This window comes from Eleutherodactylus coqui, chromosome 2 (assembly GCF_035609145.1).
Source record: "Eleutherodactylus coqui strain aEleCoq1 chromosome 2, aEleCoq1.hap1, whole genome shotgun sequence".
Taxonomy (NCBI): Eukaryota; Metazoa; Chordata; class Amphibia; order Anura; family Eleutherodactylidae; genus Eleutherodactylus; species Eleutherodactylus coqui.
The window spans coordinates 111,311,740-111,326,431 of NC_089838.1; the positions used below are offsets into that span (position 1 = coordinate 111,311,740).

The following is a 14,692-nucleotide window of genomic DNA, read 5'->3' on the forward strand; positions in this document are numbered from 1 at the left end:
TTTGATTTTCCATAAAAATTGCACAGAGTATTGCACATCTCCGTGGGTATCTGGTGCGCATGCCCCATAGATTGGGGCACTAAAATAGAGCATGAGAGATAGGAGTGAACCCAATGAAAACAATGGGTTGTATTCTCTGCATATTGCATGTACAGATTATGCATGCAAATATTCCTGTGTGAGACCACCCTTAAACTTGTTGTCCTAACAAATAAGGGCTCCTTTTGATGGCTGTGCTTTAGTGCTTTCCTGCGCACATGCAAGACGCAGACAAGAGAACCCATTGATTTCAATGGGTTAATTCTCATTTCTTACGCGTGGTTCTTGTGGGCTCGAAAAAATAGGACCTACTCTATTTTTTGCACCAAAGAGTCCCATAGAGGTCTATGGGAGTTGGCAAACACACATATGTACGAGCGGGTATGTGTAAAACACTGCGTAATCCCTTGCATACCCAAACCTTGTTTGGCCTAATAGCCATTTAAATCAGGGCGGCGATTCTCCCGCTCATGTAAACTAGCGATGCCAGCAGAAATATGCACAGTATTTGTGCAGGTACATAAAGAAAATACTCTCGCTCTCTGTGCAAAAAAAGTTGTGTAGGAATGAGCACATTTTGGAATACGCTCGTCTGAAGCCGTCCTGAGCTAGCGACCCGCTACTATATAGGATGAGGCATGGCAATAAGAGACAAGACATTTCCATTCAATCTTGGCAGCTATTTTTGAAAAGGAAAAAAATAAACAGCAGATGAGAAAATTACAGATGGAAATAGACAACACAAAAGTCAATAAAGAACGGTGAAACGATAGAAATCCTCTGGAGGGGGCTGAGCTGCATCCTGTCTTCCTGACATACAAACAGCAAATTAGAGAGGTCTTAATTGTCTGTGGGTTGGGAAGGAGGGAGAGCGGTGACATGAGCGACGGCTAGCAGGTCTCATTCTCAGTTTTGAAGCTTCTTGTTTATTGAGATCCTCACGTGCCAACAAGAGGGTAGCAACTGCCCTGGAGGGGCACAGACCATAGATCAGGTCCTTGGGCATTCAGGACATTGGTGTATTTAGGGCTTCTTCACATAGGCAAGAGTAGTGACTGCCCTGGAGGGGCACAGACCATAGATCAGGTCCTTGGGCATTGAGGACATTGGTGCAGTTAGGCTTCTTCACATAGGCGAGGGTAGCGACTGCCCTGGAGGGGCACAGACCATAGATCGGGTCCTTGGGCATTGAGGACATTGGTGCAGTTAGGCTTCTTCACATAGGCAAGGGTAGCGACTGCCCTAGAGGGGCAAAGACCATAGATCGGGTTCTTGGGCATTGAGGACATTGGTGCAGTTAGGCTTCTTCACATAGGCGAGATAATCACAGGCGCATAACGGGATGAAACGGACTATTGAATTTCAATGGTTTCGTTTTCACTGACAGTATTCTCGCCAGTTAATAGTACAGGCAAGAAAAGATAGGACTTGCCCTATCTTTCTCGCACGTAGTTAATAATACATGTGGGAAAGATAGGGCAGGACCTATCTTCTGGCTTTTTTATTCAAACTTGTGCGCTATGGCGCAGGGAAAAAGGACTCATTCATGTGCAAGTATGTAACATGCTTGTCTGTCGAAGCCCTGTCCTGGGCTCAGTGAATGAATCAGGTCCTGTGGGCCCATAACCTTAGCTGATGGGCTTGTAGGAGCAGGACTGTATTTACAGGCGATGCTGCCCTACGCACTGAATTTGCCCCATATGAGACGGGGTTCAAACCGTGTTTTACTGTGCACCCAGCCTTTCCATCCCACAGTTCCATCACCAGAAACAGCACTTAGAAACCTGGATGGATCCATATATTTTAATTAGTCAAATGAAGCCCACGGGTGTCTCCGCTTGACATGTATTCTATTGTTTTCCATTTAAGACAGAATAGAGCAGGCGATTAAACTATTATGTCCTTCTAATATAACTCATTAAGTCTGCTGTTCTGTTGGGGGTTCTATCTGAATACCTTTTCTTCAATGATTCAGATGGAACCCCTGGACAGAAAGTCACAGCATAGTGAATGACAGTGTCTGAATGAACCCTTGATCATACTTTTGAGAATGAACACTAGGGACATCCTGAAAAGGTGCAGAAAGTGGCATACTTTATGCTCCTTCCATTTATATATGACATGCCCCCTAGCCTACGATATTTGACCACACCATCTAAATACAGACCCTAGACTAGACTCCCCCTAAACAAATACTGATATCAGACCCCATAAATACAAACTTTCAGACCTGGCTCTCCCTTACTACAGACCCCAGATCAGACTCCACACCAGATGTGCAGATGTCTCTGCAGTCCTATTCACTCACTGATGCAACCACAGTCCACAGATACCATCCTGGTGCAAGAACAGTAACCAGGAGTGAAGAAGGCTGCAGGTAGGGTAAGTATGCTTCAAAGAGGGCTCAGGACTCCGGAGATTATCAGCTCTTCTGGGAGTCCAGGAAATCTCCCTTTTTTTCAGGGATTTTCCCAGACATTCCAGGGGAGTTGGCAAATATGGCTTAAATAAATGTCACCAACAGTGCAATACATAGAATTACACACACAAATATATATGTAGATGCAGATTTACCTTCACACAGGTGAGAAAATTGGGCGATTTTCTTGCATTGCGAGAGGGAGTGAAACACATGATTATATAACCAATAAATTTCAATGGTTTCATTTTCATTTACACCCGTGATTCTGCGGGGAAAAAAAGTTGCAACAATTCCTTTCTTTCTACGATATCGCCCATTGTTTTCAATGGGGCTGGTGACAGCAGCGCCGACTCCATTAAAAGCAATGGGAGAAGATTGCAATTTTCTGCTGCAGCAGGGAATTTCCTTCATCCAGGGGTTGCACTTGGTCTTCACTGGGGTCGGCGGCAGCAGCGCTGGCCCAATTGAAAGCAATGACAGAACATCACGATCTTCTGCCTCTTCTGCTGTGACAGAAGCGGCAGGGGATTTCTTCATCCCAGCAGGGAATTCCCTCATCACTGAACACTGTGACAGCAGCGTCGGAGTGTTCAGTGACAAGGGAACACCCCGTGGGGACGAAGGAACTTCCTGCCACTGCTGTCACAACAAAGACAGGAGATTTCAATGTTTTACTATTGCTTTCACTGGGGCCAGCGCTGCTGCAGCCTCATTGAATGCAATGGGATGAAAGGATTCCCCGCAGTGATGCGAGGCTTTCACATGAAAATGCCTCACATCCAGGGGTTCCATATCCATTGAGAGGGCGATATCGGACCGTGAATCATGGCCCGATATTGCTCTTGCCAGTGTGGGAGAAAGAATTCAATACATACACAGACACTGCGCCCATAAATTCACGTACAGGACACAGAAACTACTGCACAGTACACTGTAAGCCCCACTGGCACACCATGCCTGCCTGCTTCTTGAGGGCTGGAACCCTGTATATCTGGGATCTATATCTTTTCCTCTTCGCATATTTGCAGTAGCACTGGTGGGATAACCATTAGGGTGTTTTTTTTTTCTCTCTGCGATTTTGCTGCGTTTTTTTTCCAGATGTGTATAGGACTTTCTAATGTTAAATCGAAACTCACAAAAAACGCAATTTACCACATGAACTGTTCTGTGATGGGATCTCTGTACAGCAGCCCTGGATGTTATCAGCACATAGAGAGCTGTGTACTGATTAGTATTGCTGGCAGTTTCTTTTAAAGCAGAACTGCCATCAGCACTAAAGTTACACAAACATAATAAACTATTCATTTTAGCTGTATAATGCTGCCATCCCTCCTTCCGGATATCCTAGGCACATGCCCTTAAGTGCCTTGTTATAAATACGGCCCTGCATAGGAGCTGACAGATTCCTTTTATAGAAAGTGTATACTACATGTATCAATATTTTTTTTATATATTTTTCCAATTACTATCTATATTAGATTAAATCTAAAAAAATGCAATGCATTGACCTTTCACAATTGGCTGTTTAGTACATATGACTTGTCAGTATATGGTATGTACACTAAAGAGCTCTGTTATAAAGCAGATAATATAGAATCCACCACTGACATTAGATGATAGAGACGGCTCACCATCCAGCACAATGTCACATAGCACTCCTCCTCAGGTTGATGATAGGCAAGCATATTCCATTTATGCATCTGTAATACAGATGAGTCTCCTGGCTGACTCTGACTATCCTGACCCAAACTCTGGGCATCACAGATTCCTATGAGGCTCGTAGTTCGGGTCAGGATAACAGTGATCAGGCCAGGACACTCGTCCGTATTACAGATGCATATAAATGCAGCCAGAATATGTTTGTCTGTCACCAGGCTTAGAGGTTGTTTTCTAACTTTTTATTATATCCAGGTGTTTGTTCTATATACAGCTTAGTATCTAGAGATAGTTATGCCCTTTTCTCCCTTTGTACAATCTAGCCAGCCCCTTTGGTCATAAAAAGCATCCCTGTACAAGTATTTCTATACTATTCCTGTTTCCTGCCTGTTCCAATCATTTCACAGAACTTACTAGTTAAGGACCAGTGTGGCAACGGTTATGGAACATCATCAGTTCCTAAAAGTGGCTTTAAAATGATTTGCAAACATTTTCTACTACTACTACATTTTCTACTACTAGGAGAGGAGAGAGGCAGAGAGCCGGTAAGGGAGAGGGAAGGGGGAAGACAGTTCAGATGGTAGCGTATATCGGCCGGCTGGTGACCGATATACGTCCGTGTAAATAAGCCCTCAGGAAAATCATTAAAAAAAATAAATAAATAAAAATTATATATATATATATATATATATATATATATATATATATATATATATATATATATATATATATATAATTTGGCTGAAAGAACCCATTGGAGACCATAGGTTCTTTTAGATTCACATTTATGACGCACCTACTCTGTATTGAAAGAATGCTTGTGTGAAATACGAACAGCAATATTCACAATTATTTTGTCGGATTCATTCAATTCAGTCAATTGGTCCTGTAGCTTTCTGCAACAGGTGCAGTCCATTCACTTATGATTACAGAATGTTTTACCCATGGAGCCTGGTCAGGAAATATTTTAATTAGATGCACTAACAATAAAAGAAAAGCCTGTTGAGACATTTGAAAAATTCTGCCAGTATCTACAAAAGTAGGCCAGTTGGGCAACACACAAAAGGCCTCCACATTGGCACATTGGTTTGCAACATGCAGAGGGACCTGCTTGTTGGTTTGCCCTGAGCATTTTTTTGTATTCAAAACAGCTAACGTCTTTGTATTATGATGGCTATTATTCCTAATTTTACTGAATGGTTTTTCTGACACACACACACACACACACACACACACACACACACACACAGAACGCGTGCAATACAAAACGTGATATTTTAAGTAAGAGAAGATTATATCAGAACATACACATAAATGCTTCAGAGGATGCTGCTACTTTAAGTGCGGCTGTTGTCCTTCTGCCCAAACAGGACCAGAGGTGAGCCAGCGATGGGGAGGGAGGGGAATGGGGCAACGGCATGGAAGTCTCGGCGTATTTTCGCCAGGACCCATGCCATCTGAACAGGCGCACAAACATTTGATCTATGCGAAAGTTCACCAGTTTAATCTCTCCCAATGTAGCACATATCGGTCAGTCGTGAAAATGGCGGCCGATATCGGCCAATATACACTCGTGGGAAAGAAGCCTAGGGTTGCCAAGACAACATAATTTCTAATTTTTTTTTAACCTCTAACCAAGATGATACTATGTGCAAAATTTCATGTCAATGTCCATTCACATGCATGGACAGACATGTAGTACAGTAGAAATCTCCTTCTATCCCATATGGTCTTGCATGGGTGACTGCCCACTATGAATATCAAGACAGCCCCTTTAAATGTATACTTACAAAAATAAAAGCTTGGGGTATGGCTTCTGATTTTAATGCATGGCCATTTTTGGGCAAAAATGACTGCTTGATGAAACCCCCACTACACGGTTTCCTTTGAGGTTTAATCAGTGTGCAGTCCAATGAAAAGTAGCATTCACGGACACAAATGACCCCATGACCTTTCTTTTGGAGAACAGTGTTGACTCGGTCCTTATTAAGCAGTATGCAAGTTTAATAAAGTATATGGAGAGAAATTCTAATAGTGTTCTATGTATACAGATTACCGCAGGATTTCTGACAGCGCGTACTTTAAGGTGAAAAGTCTTGACAGATATTTTAATTTCCCCGCGGAATATTCTATTACAAAGTGTAGATTCTAGATACAATTTTCATTTAATCGGAGTCCTGCATGGCACTAGAAGAACCGCCATGTGTAGTGTAACCGGTGCCGGATGCTAACGTATGCCGCCGGTAATGATTGCCCGTCACAGTGCTCACTGGGTGGAGTCAAGTCTTTAATTAGAGTTGACATTTTTACATTTTGGTCCTGGAATTACTGAAACATCAATTCAAGTATCATATAGCATATTCTAAGTGACAGCAGGTATGTTGAACTGAATATCTTGATGAATTCAGAGTTCATTAACTATTGTTATTTTTCCGAAACATTGGGGAGTATTTACAGAGCAAACAAACCGCACAACCGGAGTTAATTTATCTAGCAAATTTACACGGCTCTGAATGGATGTCTCTGGAATCTTTTGCACTTGATTATAGTCAAATCTCGGCTAAAAGCTACGTTCCTTGTTTGCTAACGAGTTTTAATTATATGTTTACCTGCAAATTTTGAGGTATTGTTCACATGTGCTGGTGTTTAATGGAATACATTGTTGCAAAAGAGATTCAAAAAATGTAGCAGGGCACATTTATCAGTCGTGTTATAGAAAGCACACTGTACAAAAGAAAAGGGAATACGAGATTTTGGCACAAATTTAGGTAATATATCAAAATTGTGCACACCCCCCAATACATTTCACACAACTCAAGGCATACTAGACACATTCTCATTCTTCACAGGACCTGGCGAGAGAGGGAGCTCACCCCTAGTCAGTTTCATCCCTGAGACAACTGGAGAACCCATGCAAGACTTCCCTCTATCGTTGGCCAATAAGAGGGTTTGGAATTGGACCAATGGGCAAAATAGGGGTGTGGGGAGAAAAAACAAACACCAGGCTGGATGGTAAAACTCTAAACATTAGGGACTAGAGATGAGCGAGCGTACTCGCTAAGGGCAAATACTCGAGCGAGTATTGCCTTTTGCAAGTACCTGCCTACTATTCTCAAAAGATTTGGGTGCCTGCAGGGGTGAGGGAGAGTGGGGAGGAACGGGGGGGGGGAGATCTCTCTTCGCTCCCCCCTGCTCACTCCCACACTCACCGCTCACCCTCGACGGCACCCGAATCTTTTGAGACGAGCGGGCAGGTACTTGCAAAAGGCAATACTCGCTCGAGTATTTGCCCTTAGCGAGTACGCTCGCTCATCTCTTTTTGCGACCCTTTAGGTGGGGTTCACACAAAGCGGAATTGCCGTGGAATTTGTGTGTGGACCCTCCACACCGAAATTCCACTTCATTTACAGTAGCAGTAATGTGCATGAGATTTTGAAAATCTCATCCACAGTTGCAGAAATTGACTTGCCGCGTGGAATTCAAATCCGCAATATGTCAATTATGTCGCCATCTCTGCCGCGGAATTCACAATGAAACCCGCACTACTTGGTGTGGATTTGGAGGCAGGCATTCCATGGCTGTTCTGCAGCAGAATGTCCGCTGCGGACATTCCGCTGGAAATCAGCCCCGTGTGGACCCGAAACGCAAGGCGTACTGCAACACGTGCTCAATTTCTCATCATAGTCTGCAGGACAACCTGCGGATTTGGATGTAGAATGGAAAATATGAAGTGCAGGGCAGCTGCTGGATTGAAATATGGTGTCATTAATAGGTTGTTAGCCTGTATGGGGTACTACATGTCCCATGTGGCCTGACATCCTATATTAGTTTTTTTTGTGCAGGAATAAGTACTAAGCAGCCACCCTACCTTAGTATAAGGGCTCTTTCACACGGTCGCTGTCGGCGCGATGTATTGTCGTAAGCAAAGTTCGCGGCTATACAGCTGTAAAAGATCGAGTGAACGTGTTAATTCAATAGCCCGGTTCCATGATCCATGGTGCGGGCTGTGGGCTTTCCAGCTCCCATAGGGGCCTACAGAAAGCATGCAGCAAAGATAGGACAGGTCCTATCTTTCTGCGCACTGCGGAGTTAGGTGCGGGCATAGCACTTGCGTGTCCTCTCTTTAGGAGCTACAATTCCTGCATTTGAATGCTTCCATAGGAAACAATTGTTTTCTAATAGAAGTGCTTTCTGTGCGCTCCTAACCAGCACGCCCGCACCGTGCGAAAGAGACCTAAGGAAGGAGTGTGAGTGGCTGCTCATCACTGTCCTGCACATGTGCTACTATTCCTCCATTTGGCAGTCTGGCTGTCTGCATGCTGAGGGATCCATAGTGTATATACCTGCCCTCTTGTATCAGTATATCAGTAGGGGGACGGCCGTCATTTCAGGCTTGTCATTTCAATGCTGCCCTTAGGGCGTCTCCAGATGAGCGTGTTTTTTTCTGTATTTTGAGCGCAGGAGAATCCCGCCCACAAAACACAGATATTACAACTTATTGATTTCAATTGGTTCCTTCTCACTTCTTCTTTTCTTGCACCACTGTTTTCGCAGATGCAAAAAATAGAACCTGCTCTATTTTGTGTGTATTTGCACACCAAAGACTCCCATAGCGGTCTGTGGGAGGTGCGCAAACACGCAAATCTGCATGCGCGGGAATGCACTAAACGCTGTCCATACCTGCGATCACCAGCTAATTAGCCATTTAAGACAGGGGGGATGATTCCCCTACCAGTGTGAATGAGCGGTGCCAGCAAACTATTGCGCAGGAGTGATCATATTGCGAAGCACGCTCATCCGAAGGAGCCCTCATGCGGCGTTTTTGTTGCAGAGTCACTCCTGACCGATTATTTCAATAATTGCTAAGCACTAATTACCAAACACAACCCATGAGCAGGTGGGGCGCTGTTTCTGGGTGGAAGCAGCTATATTTTTCTAATCCTGTAAACTCCTTTTAATTTGTTATATATAGCATTGTCACCACATCTGCAGTTAAAATGTCAATGTCCTCAGATCATGGTCTCTTTCCATTAGTTTTTATTAAGTTTTGTCCTGAATGGTTCTGCCATGAACCCTTAGGCCTCATGCTCACGGCCGGGTCAGACTCCAACTGCGAAATTTTGCAGCTGAATCAGACCCGGCGCCCCGGCAGTAAACCCCAGAGACCTATACTTACTTGTCCAGATCTGCCGCGAGTGTCTCGGCTGGCGAGCTGTCGCGCATGCACAGTGCAGGGCAGGATGCGCAGGCGATGGTGTGGATCTGCTGCGACTTGCAGCAGGACTGGTGGCTTCCATTGACGGCATTGTGCGATTTCCCGCACAAAATAGAGCATGCTGTGGTTCTTCCCCCTGAGCGTACTCTTTTAACGTGGCATGCTATGGACAGACATTGCTGCAGAATTCGCGGCGGGCGTCCGGCCGCAAATTCCGCAGCGATTATCTGTCCGTGGGCATTGGGTGTTAAGGGACTAACAACTAGTACAGTCTTTCCTTTTGGATTGATTTTTTGTGATTTCTATTTCTTGGTTATGAAAAAATATTCTTAAAAAAACACTAAAACTAAACTACAAACTAGCCCAACTTTACAGCAGTCGCTAGTCAGCAGCGCATATAGAAAACTGTGCACTACTGGGTACTTTATATTAAACAGCACATCTCTCTGGGCCTACATTTACCTTATTGCCTTAGATTTCTATTGCCTTTTTTTACAGTTTCATATGATCACATGCCAATAAAAGGGCAATATTCAGATTTCGGATATTTCTTGCTTCATGTCATCTCATTTTTGCATATTGTTAAAAACAACAGTAATAGCAAAAGTGCCATAAACGACATTCTAAAAGGCAACAGTGTGACAAAAATAACTAGTTTAAGCCATATCATACATCATAAAATAAATGACAAAGGTTAGCTATTCTTAAATGTATTTTCTTGTGATTCTTGAATTCACTGATGTATTGACCAGTAAGTGCAGTGATATGAACAACCAAAAGGAGGAGAGATTGCACTAAAGAAACCAATTCTAAAAATCTACAGCATGTCTTCTATCTATTCAGCTATCAAAAGATGTACCCTATAACCCAATCCAAAGACTAGAATTGTAGTTTCAGTGGTTTTACCAATTACTGTATGGGAAAATATCAAACTTGCATATAACTGGTCCGTCATGGGTAACTGAACAAAAAACAAAGGCATCAAGTCTGAGGAGTTACGAGCTCTGGGTTAGAAACCATATAAGTACGTACACACAAGACCCAGAGCTTAGCCCATACACACAGAAGGGAATTCTAAAATCTATAATGTTTAGGTCACTGTCCTTTAGAATGACCTTCATGCCTATGTATATGATGTACCAGTCTAACAGTGCAAGTGCAATACAGTTCCATAGGGATTTAATAGTAGTGGTTGTAACACTGCCGCCATTTTCAAGACATAGGAGGACCCTTCCTGAGTTTCGGAAAAATTAAAAATGATTTATCTACCAGTATAACAGTGATCCCCTATTGAGATATCTTACATGATGTATCTTCATTGATGTGTATTACGAATAAGACTCGAACCCCTCTGGACACATAAAAGTTTAAAGGTATAGCTTGAACCATTTGGCTTCTTGGTGCAAAACCATTACATGAGCTCACCAACAAAGTCATGACATTGATCTGCGGGAGATGTCCAATGTATCATTACATTAGCTGATCATATCATAATCTTCTATGACCTCTACTTGATCTTAGTCCACTCTTTCCCATTCGTTGAGCAAATGTTGAACAGTCTGCAATTTTCCAATCACCGACATAGAAAAAGGTGTTATGTTCTTCTATGAATTTAGCAAAGTACTAAATAACATTTATTGAAATCCCTGTTAGCCAAATTCTTAGGTTCGACTGAGATCGAACGTTTGCATTAGGTCATAAATGGTTGACTCAAGTTATTTGGGTCATAACCCTCAAAGGTGTTTCTGTAGTCAACGGCATGAAACTCAACATGGTTTTCAATAAATAGGACTATGATTTCTCTTATCGAGCTGCCATTCACAAACACATATATTACGAAGAAAATGGCTTTTGTGAAAACTGGATGAAATATGAATTTGATGATAGAAGAGGAGACTTCCAGATTTGGAGAATTCTATATAATTTATTATAGCTGATTGTGTCTTTTATATCATCGAATGAAAAGTATGGTACTATATGAGCATCCGATAAGTGTATTCAGCTGTGTAATTTCGTCTATATGATAAATATACTTCTGTGTGAGAAGAATACAATAACTGGGATGAAGGGTAGTGGAAGATTCGTGATGTAAGAATTGTGTGCTCAAGTTTTCCTAGGGCTGGGATATGAGATTACGTGTTAGAAATGTTAATAAAACCGCTTCTGCTTCCTAGTGCATGGACTGGCCCTGGGGCTGTTGGTTCTCAATGTGCTGGGATGGTTATATGATTAATAATAATGATAATGGGCATTGGAATAATCACACTGAAGGGTTTCATCCTTGTATGGGTACTGGTTTTGCAGTTTTGCCATTTGACCACAGCTGTAGACTGTCAAACATTGAAGTCTGTGTAGGCTTGTGGCCAACAGATCTCAAACTATCCTTTAAACTTTCGGTGACCTCAGTCAAGCACCACTAAGGGTAATAATACATCTGATTTCACTTTTGGAGAATTGACACTAGATTTATCATTATTAATGGTGGAAATTAGCTATTGTAAACTGAAGCATTTGCATTTGTATTGTCAACAATATAGTAAATGCCGCCTATATTTATTCCATAGTCGAAATGGGCTAAAGCCACGTTTCAACTTCCTGTAGCATTGAATATATTGTGTTTTCTGATTTTACATTGTATATTACTGCCTTTATCCCTCCTTCCACCTCTACATGGAAGAAGACCGGTATAGAGCATCAATGCGAATAGCCTGAACCTCTTCTTTCTTTATAAAGAACAGGTGCTACCCTGTACAGTCCCTATTTGCTATAGAGAAAAAGTAACATTTTAATGGACTTGTATCGGAATACGAATTGTAGGTAGAAGATTTTTAAATACATATAAAAAATGTTGATAACTGTCTACTAAGACATATGTCAGTATGTGCATGTTTTAAGAAGATATCACAGAAGACAGAATTGCACATGTGCTATGCTGTATGTTTCCTGAGAATGATGACCATAACTAATAGGTACTCCCGATATACCGAACACTACAGTGCAGTGAAATGTATACATGTACATTACCATCGTTATGTATCTACACACTACACATTGTTGCTTCATTGAGCAGGAACGTACGCACGGAGAGCTAGACACATCACATTCACCAGACGCGGTCACACATTTTCCCAATGATATGGTACAGATACTACAAAGGATTTGGGCATACGCTTCTTTGGTCTCACAATCTACACATACTGTTTATTCAAGGGTTTACTTTAGCTGGATATGACCATACGAAAAGCGAGATGAAACATCACAGCGCTATCACGATAACATTGTTATTACACAAATGATTGACAGCTATCACCTAAACACGGACCACCATTATTAGAAAGCAAACGGCAATTTACTCGATCGCCCACACATATCTTTTTGTCTTTAGATATCTTTAATATACTCAAATACAGTAAAAAAAAGAAAAGCTATGAATTAATGGGTAGAAAAAATGCATGCACAATGTACAGCTGCCCTCTAAATGAATAAACCTTCAACACGGAACAAAAGAGAAGCCTATATCATCTATATCATCAAGAAATCTGTATTACTCTAAGGACTTCTACAACCAAGCAGAAATAAATACATTTATATATATATATATATATATATATATATATATATATATATATATATATATATATCAGTAGCAGTAGGTTTGTCTATATAGTCTCAGCAGTAGCACGATGTGCTTTGCAAGAAACATACATATGAGCACTACCAAACTAGAGACGAGCGCATCTACAAAGATGCAGATAAAGATTATATCCAAACCAAGATGTATATTATATAGTAGTCCCATAGGAATGACACCATACAGCACAAAGTATCTTCTGAGCAGATTAAGTTTTTCCAGCCTGGCATAAAATCATTTCATGAAGATCTCCTATTAGCTTCAGGACTCCTAAAAATCATGGTTTGCAGCCACCTTCATTGTAAAACATTCACCTGGACTTGCACTAAATCAGCCAAGAGTGCAGTTTCAGGCCTTGTTTCCAATGAGTTATTAACACTGTTTTCTACAAGGACAGGAACCAGTAAATAATACACCAAAGTGAATCCTTGGCTTTCTTGACCTCATCTAGAAAAGCCTGTCCCTTCCCTCACATCATACTGGCACTTGAAGAGATTCAATAGAGGATAGCTACAGTATACAGGCCACTATGATGAGTGCAGAATACTACTACTTGAACATTTATGTGTTTAAATGGGAAGATCTGACTAATGCATCCAACTGCCTTCTTCATTGACAAGCTGTTAACCCATTATGACTGCACACTCCATCTTCTAGATACATAGCTAGGTAGACAGATTAGATTATTCCCTACTGCCCCAGTCTTAACTTGCATGCAAGATACTGTATATTTTGCAGAAAATGTAATCTCAGTCATTCACTAAATGTCTATCCGCCTGTACAAATACTTCTCTTGTGCCTTGTCTGCCTCTGCTATGTGTCTGATAGACTGCATGCACCTGCTGTTACTATGCCTCTTTCAGTGCTTCCCATGGGAGAGACCAGAGGTGAGAGGCTAAAGCAGCAGAGAAGAGCACTTCATGGCATTGCATGGTAAGACAACACAGAAGAGAGAGCTGGATGGCATTGATAAAATAGGCGCATTGATCTGCCAGTTGTGCCACCACATCATGAGCAGCATGCAAGGCACCAACTCCTGCTTTGTAAGTGATAGATAAGTTGAGAGAGGTCAAACTTACCAGAAGGAGGAAGGTGCAAGCTGAGGAAGCCACTGACCAGCAAGAAACATGCTGCTCCCATCCTGTTGTGTAGACTGGACTCCCCCAGCCATGAGCCCATTGCAGGACAAAAGTTGAGGTGTCACTGAATGTAAGCAAGAGAAGTGTCAATGTGACAGATTTCAGGGTATTCCTCCATTCTGCAGTACATAGCAGCACCTCTTTCCTGTTGAATGATCCATATGGGCACCCTTTAAGTGTCACCCCTTTACCAGTAGCACCTGACTTTCCAAAAATGATAGCAGGGCCAGGTGTGTCAGCAAACAGCAAAGATCCAGCTGCCAGAAAACAGCAGGCACAGTTCTTTCTCCCTCTGTTCTCCTCTCTCCTGTAGTGGCTTATGTGGGCTCCACAGCAATGCAGAGCAGCGAAAGGAGAATGAGCCAGTGAGCGAGAGAGAGAAAGGGACATGCAGACATAGGCTGCAAAAACACGGTCTGGATCGCAGCTGGTTGGGTGGATTGGAGGAAACGCAACAGCTGGTTAAAGTGGCAGCTTCTGCGATGCTGATGGGAGGAAACAGGATTGCTGCAGCCGCAGGCATCCTAACCCCAGCTGCTGTCTGTCAGGGATGGAGGTGGGAGGGGTGTGCATTTAATGCACAAAGAGAT

The 14,692-nt window shown here is 42.3% G+C and overlaps 1 protein-coding gene across 3 annotated transcripts in view; it reads right to left on the reverse strand.

The window, feature by feature from the left end:
- Nucleotides 1–14,455, reverse strand: part of UNC5A (unc-5 netrin receptor A) — a 374,244-nt gene extending 359,789 nt beyond the window's left edge. For 2 of the 3 annotated variants that reach the window (XM_066591341.1, XM_066591338.1), the window contains exon 1: nucleotides 14,043–14,454. In XM_066591341.1, coding sequence (XP_066447438.1) covers nucleotides 14,043–14,142 — 100 coding nt within the window. In that variant the 5' untranslated portion in view covers nucleotides 14,143–14,454. Of the gene's footprint in view, nucleotides 1–14,042 lie in introns of all 3 variants that reach the window. The other variant, XM_066591340.1, reaches the window with a different exon arrangement.
- Nucleotides 14,456–14,692: the final 237 nt, after the last annotated feature.